This window comes from Pleurodeles waltl, chromosome 7, assembly GCF_031143425.1.
Source record: "Pleurodeles waltl isolate 20211129_DDA chromosome 7, aPleWal1.hap1.20221129, whole genome shotgun sequence".
Classification (NCBI taxonomy): Eukaryota; Metazoa; Chordata; class Amphibia; order Caudata; family Salamandridae; genus Pleurodeles; species Pleurodeles waltl.
In genome coordinates this window covers 159,096,338-159,117,756 of record NC_090446.1, presented here as the reverse complement: position 1 = coordinate 159,117,756, position 21,419 = coordinate 159,096,338, and the positions used below count along the sequence as shown (strand labels likewise).

At 45.0% G+C, this 21,419-nt stretch overlaps 1 protein-coding gene across 1 annotated transcript in view; it reads left to right on the top strand.

The window, feature by feature from the left end:
* ARFGEF2 (ARF guanine nucleotide exchange factor 2) overlaps positions 1-21,419 on the top strand; it is a 557,551-nt gene that overhangs the window by 530,313 nt on the left and 5,819 nt on the right. Inside the window, exon 38 of the mRNA XM_069243445.1 lies at positions 10,934-11,051. Coding sequence (XP_069099546.1) covers positions 10,934-11,051 — 118 coding nt within the window. The remainder of the gene's footprint in view (positions 1-10,933; positions 11,052-21,419) is intronic.

Genomic DNA, 21,419 nt, shown 5'->3' with positions numbered 1-21,419 from the left:
ACCCTAAACACACCGTGACTACAGACACATGGCTGGATGCCCTGCTCAATAAATTAAGAGGCCTCTCAAATGCACTACATTCTTGCCACCACACAGTCCTAAGCTTCGAAAGTCTTCACAAGTGCTCCACCGGCAATTGACTGCACTTGCCGGCCTTATGGCCTATTGCCCCATTCCACTACGAAGAGAAGGAATTCAAAACTAAGTGTATCTAATCACATAGAACCCTTCGACCTCAAGTGCATAAACTGACCCAAATACTTTTGATCTCGGCAGTGTTGAGAAGTCCATAAGAAATAAAATCTGCTTTACCTTTTGCCAACAGTGTCACCCATCACGGTGCTATTCGGCTTGCCAATGACGGATTGCACATCCACCTCAATAGACTGTGGAATTCTACTTCAGACAGTCATGCCATGGGGCAAAGCTGCTAAAAGTAGCTCTGTGATTCCTTTGTGGTCTAAATCACTGGCAGTGGAACTGGGCACCCTCCAACTCTCCCTCACTGGGCCCTACCATCACAGAGGACTGTATGGAGCGATTCCTCAGCGACATCAAATAGGAGATCACATCGCTCAAATCCGACTTCAAAAACTGCCTTCACGATCTGCGAAGTGACATCTTAGCAGTGGGAGACAGGGTTGATGACCTGGAACGTATTGTGGATGCCCGAGCAGAAGACCAGGAGGCATTGTGGAGGCGTCTCAACATTCTGGAAGAGCAGCAAATGGATTTACAAGCGAAACATGAAGATTTAGAAAAGCAAGCAGGTGATACATTCTGCGCATAAGAGGAATTCCGAAGTGTGCAGAGGGAGACAATATACTCACCTTCACAAATCTCCTGCAGGCCCTTTGAGGTGAAAACGAAAACCAAGCCCCAGGAGTTGCTCCAACTCCCCTCCAGACATCCTTGCATGCATACATTTTTTTCATGAAAAAGAAGCCATCCTTAAGCAGCCCGGTGATAGGCAGACATTGTTTATTGAAGCCACACGATCCAGATCATCCTAGCCCTCTCTCCTTTGACACTTGAAAGAGATGAGACTTTCAGCCAGTTACAACAGCTCTACAATATAAGGAAAGTAAATACCAATGACTACATCCCTTTGGCCTCGCCTCCCAGTGAAATGATCAGAGTCGAATAGTACGCTCCCTCCCCAAAGCAAAAGGGATCATGGGTATGCCCGATGACTCACAGGACTGCAACCCCAACTCTCCACAGTCACCAAGAATCAGCACCGGACATCCACTCTGGTGAACTGTGCAGGGGAAAGCCACAGCTGTGCAAAAGCAGTGGAGGCCTCCAACTCCATGAAGGAAGCCTTCATTGCTCATTTACAAAGCTTGAAGCAAGAACTCCTGCAGCTGTCTTCTGAAGATCCATAGGGAACTGTGAGATGCAGCCACTTCACAACGCAAGGCCCAGGGCTCGGAGCTCGAGCTGCTCACCAAACACTACACAGTTGTTTAACTTTGCTGTATCCCTCCCATACTGATCACTTCCTAATACCCTTACTGTGGATCTATGTCCCCCCTCTTGGGGTATCCCCTAATGGGGATGACACCCCAAAAAGGCCTGGCTGGCCTCCTGTCGGGCCTTGGAAATAGGGCCCCACTATATGAGGCCATGTTGGCCTAGTTCTACCCCCCTTAACCTTCATATTACAGGCAAATGCGCTCCACACTGGTACACACTCCTCATGCAGCCTTTTTATAACTGCTTATTTAGAGGAGCACAAATTTCCATATCATCTGGGCATGCACAGCAGACCACTGAGACACGTCACAGGTGCTTAATCCCCCTACCAAACTTATCTCCTTCAATGTCCGAGCATTGAATTCTCCCAATAAAAGACGACAACTAGATCCAGATGTAATTGTTTTTTTTTTTTTTTTTACAAGAGACCGACTTAACACAAAGAGATTGTCCTTGTTTGGCCCATACCAAAACATCGGGAGTTGCCATACTCCTTGAAAGGGGCTTTTCTACCTAGTCAACCAAAGTCACCAGGGACCTGGAGGACAGGTTTCTTAAGATGACGATTACAAAAGGCAAGTCCACATTCACCCTTTTAAACCTCTACGCCCTGAGCCAGTCACAAGAAGTGATCCTTAAAAAAGTCCTATGAGACCAACTTAAACACACACGGGGAACTTACTGTAGGGGGAGATTTCAACCTAGTTTGCGACCCTTCCCTAGACTGATGCACAACACACCTTCGGGCATGGGTGTTATGTCGGCCTCACTTAGAAAAGAAATTAACGACGCTGGCCTGGTAGACGGATGGTGTTATCTTCATCCCAATACCAAGGACTATTAATTTTTCTCTCATGTACACCTATCCTTCTCACGCATTGACTACTTATTTGTGTCCCTTTCCCTCCTCGAAGCCCTAATAACGGCACCCATCTCAGATACTTCTATTTCGGACCATGCATTTATAAAACTAACCTGGATGCCATCCCCTGGACTTCTCTCCCCCTCCATGCTGGTGTTTATCCCCCCTCCCCAACACCCTCCTCCAACTTCTCCGGGACCCTGTAGATAGAGCTGCCATTGCAGATGCTATCACTGAATACTTTGCACTCAACGCTCTTCCGACACTCTGTTCCACACCTTGTGGGATGGTTTAAAGGCTACAATCCAGGGTTGTGAAGAAAAAGGGGGGGAAATTATAGGGATAGGCGCTAACAGAATATCACCAAAACATTTCTTAACAATAGATAGTAAATACGGTGCTCCCGAACTGAGGGTCCTCCCAGCACCTCCAGTGTTTCTCCAATAGGAAAAACCAAACTGATTCAAAAAGCCAGGGCACTCGTATGAAATAAGATAAGAGTCTGTGCAGTTAGGTTCTTGGTCTTCGGAGAATCAATATATAATCCAAACAGAGTTAAAGTTCAGTGTCATTATTCTTGTGCAAGGTTTTCATACATGTTCATCACATCAGAAAGATTCCATATGTGGTCATCACAACAACATCCAACAGCCAACACGTGTTTCGTCTCCGAGAAATTAATCTCATTGACTTCCTCAGGGCAAAGTATAAGTAAGGTGTTAACATGAATAAATGGCTTATCCTAATCAAGTAAAACACTTCAAGATAATGTACGATCAATAGAGAAAGAGTAGTGGGAATAACGTGACGGGGTCAAAACACTATTATCCCCGAGTCTTCGTGAGGGAGTACTCATAAGTCAGCACGTATGGATCCAAAATCTTTTACGGTGCGATCTATGAACAAAACAGTTTTTTGGGGTAATTTCTTGTGTTGGGGGCGCTGTGTCTTGGGGGCGCTGTGTCTTGCTCCCCGATAATTGAGCTAGAGGTATAAGGTAAAGAAGAGACACAGAGTAAGGTCTCAGGACTGTGTGTGAAACTCCTCGGCATGCCATTGCAGATGCTATCACTGAATACTTTGCACTCAACGCTCTTCCCGACACTCTGTTCCACACCTTGTGGGATGGCTTAAAGGCTACTATCCAGGGTATTTATACTATCTCCGTTGCTAGAGCTCAGGAGATCCGCCTCCTTGAGAGCAGTCTTATGGAGGAAATCGGCTCATTTGAGCAAATTGAACAAAACAACAGCTAGCCCTACTATGAGGGCAGATTTGCCTGCTCTGCACTAACAAAGCTGAACGCTCCCTACTTACACTCAAGCAGAATTTCTATGATGGGGATAAAGTGGCCACCCTCCTATCACGTAGACTCAAACATCAGCAAGCTAAATCCCACATACCCAGGATCCATACTCAGGAAGACAGCTGGGCTATTCGAGATCAAGACACACAGGATGCTTTCTGCACCTTTTTGCAACACCTGTAAGCTTCAGTGGGTAAAGACGCATAGGCCATACAACCTATCTTAGAGACTGCCTTTGGTGACTGCAATAGTTCGTTCAAGATCTGGAAGAATCTTTTAGTACGGGCGAACTATGCATGGCTCTCAAAATGCTCCCATAGGGGAAAACACCTGGCCCTTGTGGCCTTCCACCTACATTTTAGCAGATCTTCTTTCCCCCAGCTAAGGGAGCACCTACTCACACTATAACTCTTTCTCTAGCACTACTGGTCTTTCACCAACTATGTCTCATGCTGAAATAACTCAGGTTACAAAACCTGGAAAGGATCTGACCCTCTGCTCCTTTTACCGCTCCTCTTACCACCCAATAGCCTTGCTTAACACTGATGCTAAAATCTACACTAAAAGATTGCATATAGTCTCGATACCCTCCTCAGTGGCCTCATGTACCCTGATCAAGTAGGGTTTATCAGCCACAGGCAGGGCTCGGACAATATCTGAAGAAAAGAAATAAATCCTTCCTTCCATCCACCAAGGGGAGGCTCATACAGGTGCTCATGGCCAACACCATCTTCTGTTGGAAATGACCCTTTTGGCAAGATCAGCCCCAAACGTTTTGCCTTCCTCCTCCCCTTTTTGGTGAATTCGTTTTTGGTGGCTTTAGAACTCTGAGCACTTTACCACTGCTGACCAGTGCTAAGTGCATGTGCTTTCCCCTAAACATGATATTATTGTTGTATACACAATTGCCATATTTAACTTACCTGTGAGTCCCTTGTAAGGGGTATACCATGTACCCAGGACCTGTAAATTAAATGCTACTAGTGGGCATGCAGCACAGATTGTGCCACCCACTACAGTGGCCCTTAAACCTGTCTCAGGCCTGTCATTGCAGATCCTGTCTGTGCTGTTTTACTACCACTTCGTCTTGGCATTTAAAACCTATTGTCAGGCCTTAAACCCCCCTTTTATTAATATGTCACCCCTGTGGTAGGCCCTAAATAACCTTAAAGGCAGGGTGCATGTAAGTAAAAGGTAGGACATGTGCCTTTATGTCTTACATGACCTGGTAGTGACAAACAGCCATTTTGTTTTTCACTACTGTGAGACCTACCCCTTATGTAGGCTAGCATTGGGAACCCCTTAATATGCTTTTTAAGCTGTAATTCCAGATCAGAGAGTCAGTAGCTTTTTAATGTTTCATATGTTTGGAATGGAAATTATAAATCATGCGCCCTGGTGAAGTTGAAGTTAAAATTACTGTTTTAGAAATGCCACTTTTAGAAAGTGGGCATTTCTCAGTGCATACAGCTATGTGTGCCTGACAGCTTATCTCCAATACTTGTCTGAGTTGAGCTTGGTGACAGCTACATTTGTGCATTCCCTCCAGACAGCCGCAACACAGAACTCTCAACTGCATCTCCATTCATCTAAATACTGTTGGTATTTCTTGAGCAGGAAGGATGGGAGGGGCTTACACACTTCAAAGGCTAGTGGTTTGACCCCACACAAAGGACTATATACCCCCCAAGATAGCCTGGCAGACAGGACTGGGTTGAAAGGAATCCTTGTGTACTTCAGAGGGTTCCTTTGAAGTCATCCCCTACACCAAAGGCACTTATGGGTATAAGTATTGGTTCTCTGCCCCCCTAAAATCAGATTACTGATGGACCTGGGAAGAACTCTACTGGGAAGAACTCAGCTGGAGTAAAGACTGCTGTGCTGTAAGGATTGCCACCCTGCATGGATTGACTGTTCTAAGGAACCGCTCCTCTGATTTTTCAGATCTCTGCCCTGCTGAGTGCAGGGACTGGACGCATCTCACTTGAACCAAGAGTGACTCCAAGGGCTAGCTGGCATGCCAACTGTTCTTCTGCAGTCTGAGGGACATCAAAGACTGCCTCCAATTCTCCTGGTGCTGCGGACTCTGCCAACTATGAGCCCTACTCTTGCCTAAGGTGCCCCCTCCAGTCCTGGGCCTCAGAAGTGGGTTCTGCAGCTGATTTGTTTTTTTTTAACTGACACATCGTTTCGAGTGCATGAGAAATCCCTCCTCATCTGACGCAGAGACTGTTCGACAGCAGATTCACAGCCTGTGCAGCCAGACAATGACACCCTATGTGGCTCGATGACGACGCATCGCATTCGTTTTAACGGAGTTCGAAGCCAGTGCAAGCTTGACAATGCATCTAGGATACTGCGCACATTGGAACCGACCCCTCATGCCCTTGACTTTGACGCTTTGCTTCATTGTTTCAGCAGGCCCTGCGTGGGTTCTGTAGCCACCTACCCTCCATCAAGGTTGACCTGAACTTTGGATTTGCTCTGGTCCCTCACGACCTCAAGTAATGTTTTGAGCGCTAGTGACTTCTAAGCATTGTTTGAGTGTATCCTTTAACCTCTTTGCTGCCAGGCCTTTTCCCCCTCAGGTGCTAGGCCTTTTTTGGGCTATTTGGGGCAGTTCGCGCTTAGGCCCTCATAACTTTTTGTCCACATAAGCTACCCACGCCAAATTTGCATCCTTTTTTCTAGCATCCTAGGGATTCTAGAGGTACCCAGAGTTTGTGGGTTTCCCAGATGGGGACCAAGAAATTAGCCAAAATACAGCCAAATTTTAGTTTAAAAAGAAAATGGGAAAAAGGGCTGCAGAAGAAAGCTTGTGGTTTTTTCCCTGAAAATGGCATCAACAAAGGGTTTGCGGTCCTAAGATCACCATCTTTCTAGCTTTCAGGAACAGGCAGAGTTGAATCAGAAAAACACATTATTCAACACAGTTTTGGCATTTTATTGGGACATACCACATTTTTACTATTTTTTGTGCTTTTAGCATCCTTCCAGTTAGTGACAGAAATGGGTGTGAAACCATTGCTAGATCCTGGACAGCTAAACATTTCTAAAAAAGTAGGCAACATTCTGAATTCAGCAAGGGGTCATTTGGGTAGGTCCTACAATGTTTTCCTACAGAAAATAACAGCTGGAAAGAAAATATTGAAATTGAGGTGAAGAAAACAGCCATTTCTCTCCACGTTTTCAAAAGCAATACACCGTTAAGTCTGCTGGACTTTTCTGTTTGCGAGATATATAGGGCTTGTAGGTTCATCAAGACCCGTAGGTACCCAGAGCCAATAAAGGAGCTGCACCTTGCAGTGGTTTTTAATTGTATACGGTGTATACAGCAATTTATTTGCTGAAACATAAAAAGTGAAAAATAGGTATCAAGGAAACCTTTGTATTTCCAAAATGGGCACAAGATAAGGTGTTGAGAAGCAGTGGTCATTTACACATGTATGAATTCCGGGCTCCCCGTTCCAGCATGTGAATTACAGGGCATTTCTAAAACAGACGTCTTTTTTTACACACTGTCTTACATTTGGAAGGAAAAAATTTAGAGAAACACAAAGTGCAAAACACTTGTTCTTCTATTCTGTGTGCCCCCAAGTCTCCCGTAGGCCTAATACCTGCAACAGGAAACACAACATGGACACATCACATTTTTACATTGAAATCTGATGTGTTTTTTGGAAAGTGCCTAGCTGTGGATTTTGGCCTGTAGCTTAGCTAGCTCCTAAGGAAACCTACCACCCCTGTGCATTTTTCAACACTTGACACCTAGGGGAATCCAGGATGGGGTGTCTTGTGGGGGCTCTTACCACGTTTTGTTACCCAGAATCCTTTGCAAACCTCAAAATTCGGCAAAAAAACACTTTTTCCTCACATTTCGGTGATGGAAAGTTCTGGAATCTAAGAGGAGCCACAAATTTCCTTCCACCCAGCATTCCCCCAGGTCTCCCTTGTCCCCGGCACACAAGAACCGTGGCCGAAGACGAGGCCACCTCGCCCCAGGCACCCAGAGGGTTAAGAATTAATATGTTAATTTCAACTGATTGGATTTTTGTTGTTTTGGTCTTGTTTTACTCAAATATTTTTCTAAACCTGTGTGTGGAGTCTTTTTGTGGTGTTTTCATTGTGTTACTGTGTGTGTTGCATAAATTCTTTACACATTGCACAGGTTAATGTAAGGTGTGTAACTGACTTACCCTGATTAGGATTGTGGTCCCTCTTTGAACAGGGTGCATTCCTCTGCCACCTAGAGACCCCATTTCTAACACCATGTGGTATCGCAAAGCGCATTGGCACGGTCCCTCTGCCAGAAGGCCCTGCACCTCTGGAAATGACTGGACCAGCAAGGGATTTTCTTGATGGTGAACCAGCTGGCAGGATCATTGAATGACGTGCTGTACGAGCTGAGCTGTCGTTGTCTAGTGAATCATGAGCGACACAAGATCCCTCCACGAATGTGGAGGACCTGGGCTGAATATGTTTGCCACCTCCAAGAACGTTCAATGCAGCACTTCTGATCTTTGGATTTTTCAAGGTGTTTATCGCTCAGACATTTTCTGCCTTAAGTGCAACTCTGGAATTCTCTGCCTTTCTGCTGATACCGCTTCTGACAAGAAGCGCAGGACCGTCCAGGCCCAAGTCATGCGAGTACCTCCCGATTTTGGCCATGAAGAGTGCGGTATCCAGAACTCTTGGGCTTGAACATCTGTGCTTCGATCAGGCTGCCTCTCCAGGAGGACCTGCTGTCACAGCAACAGGGCAGAGTCTGCATCTGGGCCTTCCTAATCTCCACATTCATTCTTTTGGAGGCTGTGTGGCGACAGCTGAACATCCTTGACCTTCCTACGAAGGTGATTAATGTCATCTTGGGAGCCTTGATAAAAACTGTATACACCTGTTGTTGTGACAAATGTGTACCTTGGTGTGGTCCTATGCGGATAGACTGCCTTCAGGCAAGAATATTTGACATTTTATTTGTCTTACAAGAGCCTATCTAGGCTTTGCTCTGGGTCAGTTAAAAGTTACCTTTTGTCTCTTTCTGCTTTGTTTGCAGTTGCCAGATCATCCCTCGCTGTTAAAGTCCCCAGTTGTTATGCGCTTTTAAAGAGGTTTGCAACATTTGTTTCCTCCCTCTCCCTTTGTCTGCCACAGTGGGTTCTTAATTTGGCCCTTACGTGTCTGATGTGCAATTCCTTTGAGCCGCTTCAGAGGTGCTCCTTGTGGCTTTAATGATCAAGACAATGCTCTTTGTCACCGTAATATCAATGCCGTGTGGGCTTCAAGCTCACTGTGTTAACCCGCTGTACACCACCTTCTTCCAGACAAGCTGGTTTTGTGAACACAGACAAACGTCTTACATAAAGTTGTGATGCTGTTCCACATTGGTCAGATCATCACCTTTTTGCTGTTCTAGGCCCACCTCACCCCTCTGCTGAAGTTGAGATGAGACATCATCGTTTGGACCCCAAGAGAGTGACAGACTTTTACATCAATCATACCAAAGAACACTGGGTGGACGATCAGCTCTCTGTGGGTTCTCATGAGCGAAAAAAGGCAAGGTCCTGCAGAAGTGAATCATCTCCCATTGGATCATGCTCTGCACTAAGATCTGCTATGCAGTGGCTAAAAAGCAGCCACTGAAAAGACTGCATGCTCCCTCTACCAGGGCCAACTACTGCTTTCGCATGCAGATTCCTTGTCCTGGGAATTCCTCTATACTTTCACAAAACTCTATTGCCTGGGCAGTCAGGTTCACCAAGAAGGGCATTTTGCCCTCTCGATCCTGTAGGATTTTCTGGTTTTAGTCCATCCACAGTCCCTCCTCCAAGTTGGTGGTGGTGTGATATCCATTCAAAAGGTGAGGTCTCTGTAGCCAGAAGTCTCTGTTATAAGATCAAGTTACCTTCTGGAACGGTCTTGGTAGAGATTTTATCTAACCACAGAGTCTTCACTGACCATCCCACCCTTCCCCGTTCTCTGGTTGGACTATATCCATTAATAAGATCTTCAAGTCTAGGAATCTGCACTGTGGTCACACCAATTTGCTTTGGGGGCTCTGCGCCTGAGGGCGCGGATGCTTGTGAAAGCAACAGACTTGCCTATATATGCTTTGCATGTCATTTCCGGAGCAGAACAGCGTCAGTGCTGTGCTACAGGGTGTAGCCAGACCAGAAAGAGTTACCAGAGGTAAGTAACTTGTTGTTCAGCACAAAAATCTGGAAACAACTATTTCACTTTTTATTTAATGAATGATCAGATGTACTTTGAATAGAATAGCAATGAATATTATAGTATAGTGTGTATTACATGCCCAGGTGTGGAAAAAGACTAGAAACACAAACCTCAACTAAGTTTTGTAGCAACATTTGAACCTTTTGCTGTGTTTATCAGTTGACTTAACTGACTTATTTTCCACTTTGCCCCACCATAATGCTACATAGCATGAGCTTCTGCCCCTCTTTAAGCCAGGGTATCTTAACTGAGTCCCTTTATCATAGTACTGGTAATCATGTCAGCCACTCAGTAACCTTCCCTGCAACAGGAATGTTCCTGGCCAAGTAGGGCTTCCTTTAATGCACAAGCATTTTGTACAACTCCAGCATTAAGCACTCAAGCCTGATGGAGCACCACACTCCACTCTGTTAAAATCAAATTCCAGCAGGCTTGACTGCTTGTGCTACATTTGGTTCCACTCCCAATAAAGTTATTTAAAGCTTATGGTGGACACTTGCGGGAGATAAGAATTATCTGTATAAAATTAGGTTTGTAATACTGCATCCTATGAGTGACAACACAAATTTATGCTAGCTAGGGGAAGAACAGCTGCATTTATGCTGCAGAAGGGTACATGCTCAGATTCGTAAGGCTGGTACTTGGTCCTCAATGCATAAATTTAGAAAACAGTTATTCTTAGGTCCTTATGCTAGATAGAAGGCATCACTTGGAGGATCAGGGGGTCAGCATATTGTAGATCTGTGGGATATTGCAGTGAAACCTCCAATTCTCAGATAGATCAAAATCTCCTGATCCTTTTAGGGCAGAACACATAAATCTGCAGTGTTTTCAGTTTCAGTCTTTCAAGTATTGACCCTGTGTGATGTCCTGAGGCATAAGTGGTGCATCTTGGCATTTGTCAGAGCACTAACAGTGTTTCTGGCATCCCAGTTGTATGTATGTTGCAGATGAAACCACGCATCCTTTCAAACCTGTGCTTCTCAATGTTTGCTTCTTTTTAAGTCTTCATTCATCTGCTCTGGTGAACTAAAATATATATTTTTTTTTAACAGCGTCTGTAGCGAAGCTCTTGCCTACTTTATCACAGTAAATTCAGAAAGCCATCGTGAGGCTTGGACCAATCTACTTTTGTTGCTTTTAACAAAGACACTAAAAATAAGTGATGAAAAGGTAATGTGTTGAAGCATTCCTAAAGAAAAATATACGTCAGTTGTCTTATTATTATGTCATGTTACTTTAGCTATATATTATTTGTTTTGTTAAAATCTACTCATTAAAGTGATGTGCTGTATAACACTTAAAAATTAAGTATTTTTAGTTGTTTGAATTTTCTTGGCAGCAAAATAAACAAACTTGCATTCAGTAACAATCTCACGAGTGGACATGTGCCTGCATATTCCTCATTTGTTGAATATCCCCAGGCACCAGACTGGACCTGGAAACTTTTCCATCGCTCTTCTGCTCCTCGTGGGGGGGGGGGGGGGGGAAGGTTCACTCCAAATAGGCGCTGGAATTGGCACCATGGTGACATCACTTGAGCCATAAAGTGCCCACCCTGTACCAACATCAGTTCTCTGTCCATTATTGCAATGCCCTTGGAGGCAGAGATGAGAGATCATCATTATGTGTGGCAGTGCCATAAAGCAATCTAGATCAGAAGCTTTTTAAAATAGGCTATGACTGTCCTTCAGAAAAGGGAGGTGGGAGAAACAGGTGAGGAATCTGCATCTATAAGAAATATAGTTCTTGAAGGTAAAAAACCTTTTCTTCTGATGGATATTTATACATGCAGATTCCTCACCTGCTGGATAAATCCAGTGCAGTGAATCCGTAGGTGGAGGGTCAGAAGGAATAGTCAAATGAAGAAATCCTGAAGCAATGAATGAGAGAAATGACCATCCCTTCTCACCTCTGAATCCAAACAATGTCTGGCAAAGGTGAAGGCTAGATAAATCTCAATTGCTGGAACACCCTGGACAGTGCTGAGGAAATCTTTGCCCTGGTGGAATGGGCACATATTCCCTAGGTGGTTTCTTACTTTTTGAAAATGAAGTAGTGATCTTATGGTTATGCCTCGGTAGAGGAGATACTCAACCCAATTAACTGTCTTACTGGCCTTGAAACCTGCTACCCGTAGAAATATAAGGCCAATGAATAATGGCTATGTACCAAATCCGGCCTGCGTTTTTAAATATGTTATTTTTTTTAATTATCTTGTACAGAAACATTCCTAGAACAGGCAAAAAAAATTCTCTCTGTGTTTTTAAATAGTCTTCAGAATAAAGTTTAACAATATGAAACACATTTGGCTGAAAAACCCATTCAACGTTGGGGAAAAAAACGTGGTCCATCCGGGCATCAACTTTCCATGGCATCATTTTAACATTGCTTTTTTAGGGAAATACTAGTTCCATTGTTTTTTAGGGCTGTTAATTGTTCCACTCTGTGGAGCAGGGATCCCAAAACACATCTGTGCTTTCTAGGCTCATGTTCCTTTCAGAAGTTTCACTCTGCACCCTGGGAGATCTAAAATGGCTGTCACTGCTTTTTACTAAGGTAGTGAGCATAATATAAATATTTTTCTCTGGGAAACACTCTCCTCACTTCTCTCATCCACTGTGTTGGTTCTCTTCAACAGTTATCCTTCCTCTGGCTGTAAATAGTCTTGGAAGGTTAGGGACGCATATATTCTAAAAGCTTAGCTAGAACTTGGGGAAATGAAAAGAGCAATCTGTGACAAGGTACTGAACCAGCCAAAAGGCCTGACAAATAATTACTTCTTCTTGGAACATGTTGGTGCTGTCTCTCATATCATTAGGAGTCCAGAAAAAAGCATCACCATTGCTGCCATGCCTGCCAGTGTTTTATACTGAGAGTCTTGCCAATAACCCGTATGAAGGGGAGGGCTTAGCTTGTAGATCTTTGATGATAGTGCCTTTCACCATTATCGTTTGGTCCTCCTTATATATCATATTAGTTTCAAAGTTGAGTCTTCAATTTTCAAAGAACTGAGACCCCAAAGGAAAATAAGAATGCCAACATCATCGACAGGCTAAAGGTAAAGCCAAGAAAAATCTCAGATGCAGAACCTGTTCTTGTCCCATAAATTATAGAACCTCAAGAAAGAAATATCACCTAAGGGCAGATCTCAATCAAAAGGTAGAGAAACATCTCTTCATTGTACCAGATTGAGACCAGGGAGAAGCCTCTGGCATGTCCTTAGCAGGGAACAGGTAGTACAGGCTTGGGCTGATGAGCATATTTTGCTCAGTTCTCTGGTGACAATATTGTGACTCCGAGATCTCAAATGGATAGCAAATAAGTTCATTATGGACACATTTGTCCCTCTGATGCAGACATTTTTGAGACAGTGCTGTTAAGGCATGTCTCACGATTGCATTTATTAAATCAACAGAGACAAGAAAAAAGATATCTCGACCAAGAATCATTATTTATTCATGTTTTTATTTCTTTGTTTATTTATTTATTGGAAGACAGCACACAGATGGACTCCTGCTGTAAACCAAAGATATCATTGTTAGTCATTAACAGCTTCTATAGACAAAGACCTGTTTCAATTATCATAACGTTCTAAAACATTACTTAGGAAAATAGCAAGCTGTTGTGTCATTTATAAAACATTTAGGCCCTCATTACAACCTCAGCGGTCTTTTAAAAAGACCGCCGAGGCTGCGGGAGCCAGAATACCGCCAGTGCCAGCAGTATTCCTGGCTCCCTATTATGAATTTTCCACTGGGCCAGCGGACGGTAACAGTGTTACCGTCCGCTGGCCCAGCGGAAAAGTCACATCAACATTGCTGGCAGCTCGTAATAGAGCCGGCGGCAATGCTGATGTGCAGTGGGTGCAGTAGCACCCGTCGCGCATTTCACTGCCCGAAATTCGAGCAGTGAAATGCGCGAGGGCTATGCCTGGGGGCCACTGCCCATGCCAAGTGCATGGGCAGTGCAGGGGCCCCCGGGGGCACCCCGAGTCCCCCTTACCGCCAGCCTTTCCATGGCGGTGTTTATCGCTGTGGCCTGTCTGGCGGTTGGGGACTCATAATCCCCAGGGCAGCAGGGCTTGCACCGCTGCCCTGGGGATTATGACCACCAGGCGGAAGCCTGGTGGTATGTTAGAGGGGCCGGCGGTATGACCGTGGCTATTGCGCCAGGGTCATAATAGCTGGCGGAACACCGCCAGCTTACCGCCGGCTGCCAGGGTCATAATGAGGCCCTTAGTGTTAAAATATGATAGCAGAATAGGTCAGTCATCAATATTTTTACTGCTCTCCATTGTTGTTTAAACATTAGCATAAATTCTTAATTTCCACTTTATTTTCTAACCGTTCATTCTATAAAAAGCAATCGTATTGTCATTGTTCAGCATTTTTTAAAATAAACATGCTGGTCATGACTGAGGTTTTTGAAAATGTTTATAACAGTTTACACAGAATATACTGATGAGCTTTTTTTTTACCTATTTCTAAGATTGGAAAATCTAATCCGCTTCCCCTTTCACTTAACTAGTATGATTTTGTCGATCCAGTCTGTGTCACTGTGCTTCTATCAATTTGCTCACCTTACAGACACACATTTGACATAATGTTATATAACCCGCTCAAAGTCAGGGTCATGGAACTGTCCCACTTCCGACGACAATCCTACAATAGTCCATCATCAAAGCATTCTGGTAATTGGAACTCGAAGCAGAAGAAGGCCACCTTGAATATGTCCCAGTTCCACTACACTAAGTCTGAGAAGTCATAAGGATGTCAGGGTGCCTCGCAGTCTTCCTCCTAGTCCTCCGTTGAGGACCTAATTCCACAAGTGATCTCCATGCACCTAGAGTTTCTGCGTCCATTAGTGACATCACACAGATTGAGGCATTTCAAGAGGCCATGTTGGACATTTTTGACATTCTTCCAGATGACCCTGTCCTCTGTACCATCTGTGCTTCCTGAACCTGCCCCTGGTTCCTCTCAGACCATGGAACCAGCTTCATAAACTGCGCAAGACACCAGTGGATGACTCTGTTCCTATAGCCCTAGCCAACTCTGAGCTGAATTCATCTTGTCCCAAAGCCTTATCCAGCACACCCTCTCCCAGTTCATTCTAATTCAGACAGAACCTTGCCTTCACCGAGGTGCACCCCTGTTCTTCATCAATTTTTCAGTTCTGACTCTTATCAGCGTCATCCAGCGCACTGAGATGACAAAGTAGATGATGGAGATTATGTGCCCCAACACTATGACAACCTGTGAATGGACTTGCAGGAGTCCAGTGGGTCTCTGCTTACCCAGACAGTGTGTTGTGCTCTCCCCCAGAGTCACCAGTGGAAAAAGTGCCACCTTTGCCATAGTAATGAGACACGCAACAGAGGTAAGGGATTTATAAATGCCAACTGTGAAAGTCCAAATTAACACATGGACAGGTGTTCTGTAACCTTGCCAAATGTCATCCGAACCCTTACTTCCATTTAACGATGCCTTTATTTGCAATCTTCTGAGAACTTGTTATTCTAAGCCTTGTCTCTGTCCACCAGCGAACAGGCAGATTGCTAGGCGCCTCAGGCCTGTGCCAGGAAACCAAGACATCTTGACTTAGCATCCTACACCAGAACATTTGCCTCTTCCAGCTTCTACCAGAAAGGTGAACGCTAATTCATTTCCTGTGACTCTCCCCAGTCATAATCAAAATAAATCGAGATATTTTAGAAACTGATGTTTACTCAGCCAGTCTACCCTTCCAGTCAGTCAATGCTGTCAGTTTGCTGAGACGATATGCACATGCTTCTTGGGCTATGGTTGGTGACATCTTGACTGCAGTCCCCAAGGAAGTTTGAGCCAATGTGGCTGAAACCTTCTACAATGGTCAGAACCCTGCAAAATACATGATCCATTCTGGAGTGGACACTATAGGCTGCTTGGCCTGGGCATTTTGCACTAGCATGGTGCTTAATTGTCCTGCTTAGATGAGATCCACTGGTTTCTCTGGGGACATGCAAGCCTCTCTGATAAACAAGCCTTAAAGAGAACCTGGCATGTTCCTTAGTCCTTTTTATCCCTGTGAGACAGTATCCTCAACAGTTATGTCCCTTTTCGAGGCTACTTCAGAGGGCTGGTGTGCTGGCAGTGTCAAGGCCCACCATCTTTGCAGCACTCCTGTCCATTAGGGGTTTGGGTGAACAGGGGTTGCAAACTTCACAGTCCCCAGCCGCTCCAGCATCGGCCCCAAAGCAGCTTTCGTTAGCCCTTGGTGGCACACAACCACCTGTTAGGAGGCAGGATCTGACATTTCCTCCACCAATATCTAACAGGTGGGTTCTTCGGATCATTCAACACAGCTATGCCTTGCCATTCCTTTTTAGACCTGCAACATTTTCCACTTACTTTCGAGCATCTTTCAAAGGATCACCTGTTTACTGTGCTCCAAGATGTGCAGGCTCTTTTGGCCAAAGGAGTCATAGAGATGTTCCCAGCCCCTGAAATAGGGACTAGTTGTTGATCGCATTATTTCCTTGTACTGAAAAAGATCAGAGGCCTTCATACTATTTAAGATCTACCCCCTTCTGAATGCCATCTTGCGGAAAGACAAACGCTCATGCTGGTTCAGCTTCTGACTGCCCTGGATCCAGGTGACTAGATTGGGCTTTACACCTGCACAACGTCTACTTTCATGTGTCTGTCCTGCAGTCCCACAGACACTACTTCCTATGCTAGATGGCATATGTGGGTTCAGCAGCGGAACCTAAAGTCTCAGTGGGTCCCGCACAGAGGAATCTCTCAGATTCCGTCCAGGTTTCAGATGAGACCTGCAGTGGTGTCTGCTTATCCACATTTGCACCAGGCGCAGACTTCTCCACATTCCCCACCTAGAGCTTCAAGTGATGATTGATGCATTGTTGCTAGGGTGGAGAGGGCATCAGGGAGAGGTGGGGGTCGGAGGACTCTGTACTCCATATCAATCTTTTAAACCAATGGTCCATTTGCCTGGCTCTGTAAGCGTTGCTAGCACCCATAAGAGTTAGACTGGTTCACGGTTTCATGGACAACACCACTGGCATGAGGTACTACTACAAGTGGGGCTGGGTGTGGTCCTGGGTCCTGTGCTTGGAAACAAGTCGCCTCCCTAGTTGGCTGGAGCTTCAGGGCATATCCATGGTCTTGAATGAACTTGCTGGAGTTTTTGAATGCCAGGGTGGAAGAAGTCTGCCATTGGTGCACGGCAGATCATGAGTAGTGATTACATCCAGAGGTGGCATAGGGACTCTTTCAGCAATGGGGAAAACCCTGTCTAAATCTTTGTGCCACTGTGGAGAATGTGCAGAGGCAACTTGTTTGCACACTAGTTTCCCAGAAGGCTCTCTCTCAAACACACATTCTGGATGGTGTGGAGCACCGAACGTCTGAATCTTTCGGCCTCTACTGCTCAAAGTTGTGAAGATCAGGAATGACTGGATCGAAATCATCTTACTGGCTCTGGATTGGGCAAGTAGAGTCTGCTATCAGAAACTTCTGGGCATGAGAATCTGTCCTCCCTTCAGGCTACCCCTTCAGGAGGATCTCTTTTTAGAGCAGCAGGGCCCTGTACCCAAACCTGAGCAATCTGCACCTCTGTGTGTGGAGATTGAGGTTGTGGATGTCATACTAGCTGCCATGCATCTCTCTACGAAATCTGTTTACTCCAGGTTCTGGAACAATTTTGCGGCAGTTGTGGCACCCACAATACCGGCCTTTTACTGGCACAACTGTCAGATGTCTTGTTTGTTTTATTTCTGGTCCAGCAGCAACATGCACTGTTAAAAAGTTATTTGTCAGCACGTTTGGTCTTTTTGTGTTTGGCGGGCCAACAGTCCCTGTACAAGTCACTTGTGATGAAATTTTTCAGAGGTTGAACATGTGTTCCCCCTGAACCCTTTGTAATGCCACAGTGGGACCTCAATTTGGTCCTCTTTTTCTTCATGTGTACTGCCTTTGAACCAATGCACATCTGTACAATAATCTCCTGACTCTTATACCACCTTTTTTTCCTGATAGTGGTGTTTAGGCCCAGGGTGGCCTGTTTACCAAAAGTCATGACGCATTTATTATTTTTTGTCCTCATACTACCATTGCTTCTGCAAACTCAGGCCATCAATTGTTATTGTTATCTAACCCTCAGCCTGCTGCATTTTCCAAGGCCCCACCACACCGAATGAACCAGGAGGCTCATCACCCATAGGGCTAGGTGTAATCATAGGCCATTTATTCAGCAGATTCCGACACACCACTCCACCTGAGAAAATCAGCCCATACCTTGTTAGTCCCACCAGCCTTAGACCCAGTGTCCAAATGACAGGTCCGACATACTGCTTTGAGCAAATATGTTGCAATGAGAGGGGATGGGTCTGTCCAACGCTTGCAAGTCTCTCTCCTGGCTAAAGGTACAAGATAGGACAGCAAACCTCTCTGTGCTCTGTTCAAGAGGCCATGTTAAACCGTACCCACCCCAAGAGAACCAGTTCAAGATTTATTTTGATGTTGACCCCCCCCCCAGGTGTTCATCGTTAGCTTTTAGAGGACCACACCTTCGACACCTGGGGGTAGGGGCCTGCACAAACTTTGCAATCTTTTGGGGGGTCGAGTATAGCCGTTTGATGGTAAAGAAATTATTTTGCTTCAAATTTGCTGGCCTAACCACCAAATACAACAGCTTCAAAGATACTTGCTGCAGGAAATTTGTCATCCCCCTGTTTTGTTCCTCCCCTGAGTGACTGCAGCACCGTCATTTTCCTGTCATTGGCTTCCAAAAACTTCCAATACCAGGTGGCAACCTCCTTACAGTTAGGCCTCACATCTTGGAGTAATAACTCATCCTCCAAAGAATCCCTCTTCTCCGGAGTGACACTGCTGAGCCAGGAATACAGCCACATATATTTAAACCTGGATAGGGATTCCCCCAGTCTTGGATTTCAGTGCTTCCCATTGTAAGACCCCCGAACTGAAGACAAATCCCTCCAGGTGTCAATGTCAGCCTTCCTTAATGGTAGGCTGAATTTGTCTTGCAGGAACTGTGGGGTGCTCCCAAATGGGTGCAAAATCTGAATAATAGCCAGTGCCAAAAAATCTTCCTAACCTGATCCACAAGCTCAGTGCCGCCTTTAGTACTTTTAACTGTACGTTTTAAAAACAAATCGCTGTACCAAACTTATATAAGAACCCAACAGGTCCCAGATCCCTGACAATCTCTGCTAGGATCACCCTCCATGTTGAGCTATCCGGATTACCCAGGAGCATCCTGCTGTTTTTAAACTGAAAAGCTGTGCAGTACAGGTTTAGGTCCGGCTGGGAGATGCCCCCCTTCTCAAGCTTACGCCTCTGTTTTTCCAATGCTAACCTTGCCCCCCTCCTGCAACCTTCAACCCCCTCCCAGAGACTCTTAATAAGCTTGTTATCTTCCCCTGGATCTTGTCAATAACTAATCCTGGAAATGTAAGCAGAATGCAATTTAAAAGATAGGTCAGCTGAGGGAGGACCGACATATTAAACAAATTCAAACACCCATAGATAGCTAAAGGGAAATTCTTCCATCTAGCAAGTATGGCATCTATCTCTTTAGCCACCTACCCTAAATTATGCTGCTGGATTTCCTCCTGGGGATTAACGATGACAAAACACAGGTATTTAATCTCTGTCTGCACCTCCCCTGTCCAGTTTGCTACATTCCAACACATTACCTCTGACTTTAAGTTATTCACATTGTATCCCAAAGCTGCCCCAAATTATTCTACCAGTCTTTCTACCCTCTGGATCGTCCAGGCAGGATCCAATATGTACATAACCAAATTGTCTGCATATAACTCAAACTTTTATTATAATGCAGTGAACAAAAAGGGGATTATCTGCACACCCTTCCTAAGCACCTGGGCAAATGTTCAAAATAAATATTAAAAGAAGGTGGGACAAGGCACACCCCTGCAGCATACCTCTACAAATGCCAAAACTCCTGGTCAGTAACCCATTAAGTAAAATTCTGGCTGAATAGTTCTCCTACAGCCTCTGAAGGGTCAAAATAAAAGGGGGACTGAAACCGAGCACAGCCAAGACCTCCCAAGTGTAAACTCAGCACGCTTGTTCAAACACCTTGTAAGCATGTCACTACTGCCAAGGGAATCTCTTGGGTGGTGGCTAAGTCAGTAGAGCCTATCAACTATTCAGCTCATGTATCAGCCGCTTTGGCACAAAGCCCTTCTGATATGAATGAATCAGTTGTGGTGCTAGCTTGGACAGCCTTCCAGACAAAATGCTTGCAAAGACCTTAAAGTCTGCATTTAATGAAGATATTGGTCAATAAGAGTCAGCCATCCTAGGGTCCTTAGTGGGCTTTAAAATCAAAGTGATCGTGGCTTCTCTTCATGAATCAGGAACCTGAACCTTGCCCTTTTCTGTCCAGTTAAACAGCCTTCCACACTGGCACCACCTCTTCTTTTAAGAGTGTATACAGCTCTGAGGGAATGGCATCAAAGCCTGCTTCCTTACCATGTTTAATACAAGTCAGATGTTCCCTGATTTCCTCCTGCGTAATTTGTGCTTCCATGCTCTCTCTGCCATAAGCCCAGGAAGTTCCAGACGTCTCAACCATACCCCAAGTGTGTCCAAATCTGGGAACACCTCTTTGGTATATAAATTGGAAGATAGAGAGACCATGCACCCCTGTATGTCCTCAAAAAATTTTGAAAAATATCCTACCTCCTCCTTCTTGATATTCCTGGATCTCTTGACCCTCGCTTTCAATGCCAGAAATGCACCAGTTCGCTCTTTGTACTCAAACTGCTAAAAACACCCAGCTTGCCACCTTTAATCACATATGGTATTCAGCTTAATTTTAAAATTTAGCTGTGCCTCCACCAGCTGCTTCAGCCTCTATCTGCTGCCACATTTGGTGCCTGTAATGCAGCCTTCAAGTCCCCCACTACTTGTTCGGCACCTCATCCTAGTTGAGATGGAGGGCACACTTTAAAGTCCGCCTTGAATTCTGTCTAACTCCCAGGCAATTAATTAGCATGGTGACTGCAGATTGGTCTGAGACGTGCCTAGGAAGATGATTAAGGTCCTTTATTGTGACCACAAGGTCTCTATCCATAAAAAAGTAATCCAGACTGGAATAGTGGCCATACTTTTTGCTAAGAAAGGTGTCTCCATACTTCTACCAACCCTAAATCCTACAACATATTTCTAAGAGCCTGCCTAGTCTGTGGTGTTTGGGTGTGGTCTATTCAGGTTGATCTACCTAGGGTATTGAAATCTACCCCAAGGATCACTGGGCTGCTGGCACAACCAAATTCCACTCCAGATTGGCTATATAGAGAAGGGTCATCTGAGTTTGGCCAGTAGAATTCCACACACACAAACTCCAAACTGGCACATCTCATGCCTGCCAAAACCCACCTACCTGAACTGTCTGTTTTCGAAAATTTGATCTCTACTCCGGTGCCCTTCCTTACTAGAATCGCAATCCCCTTAGAATACTCTGAATGATCAGAGACCACATAGCCCTCCA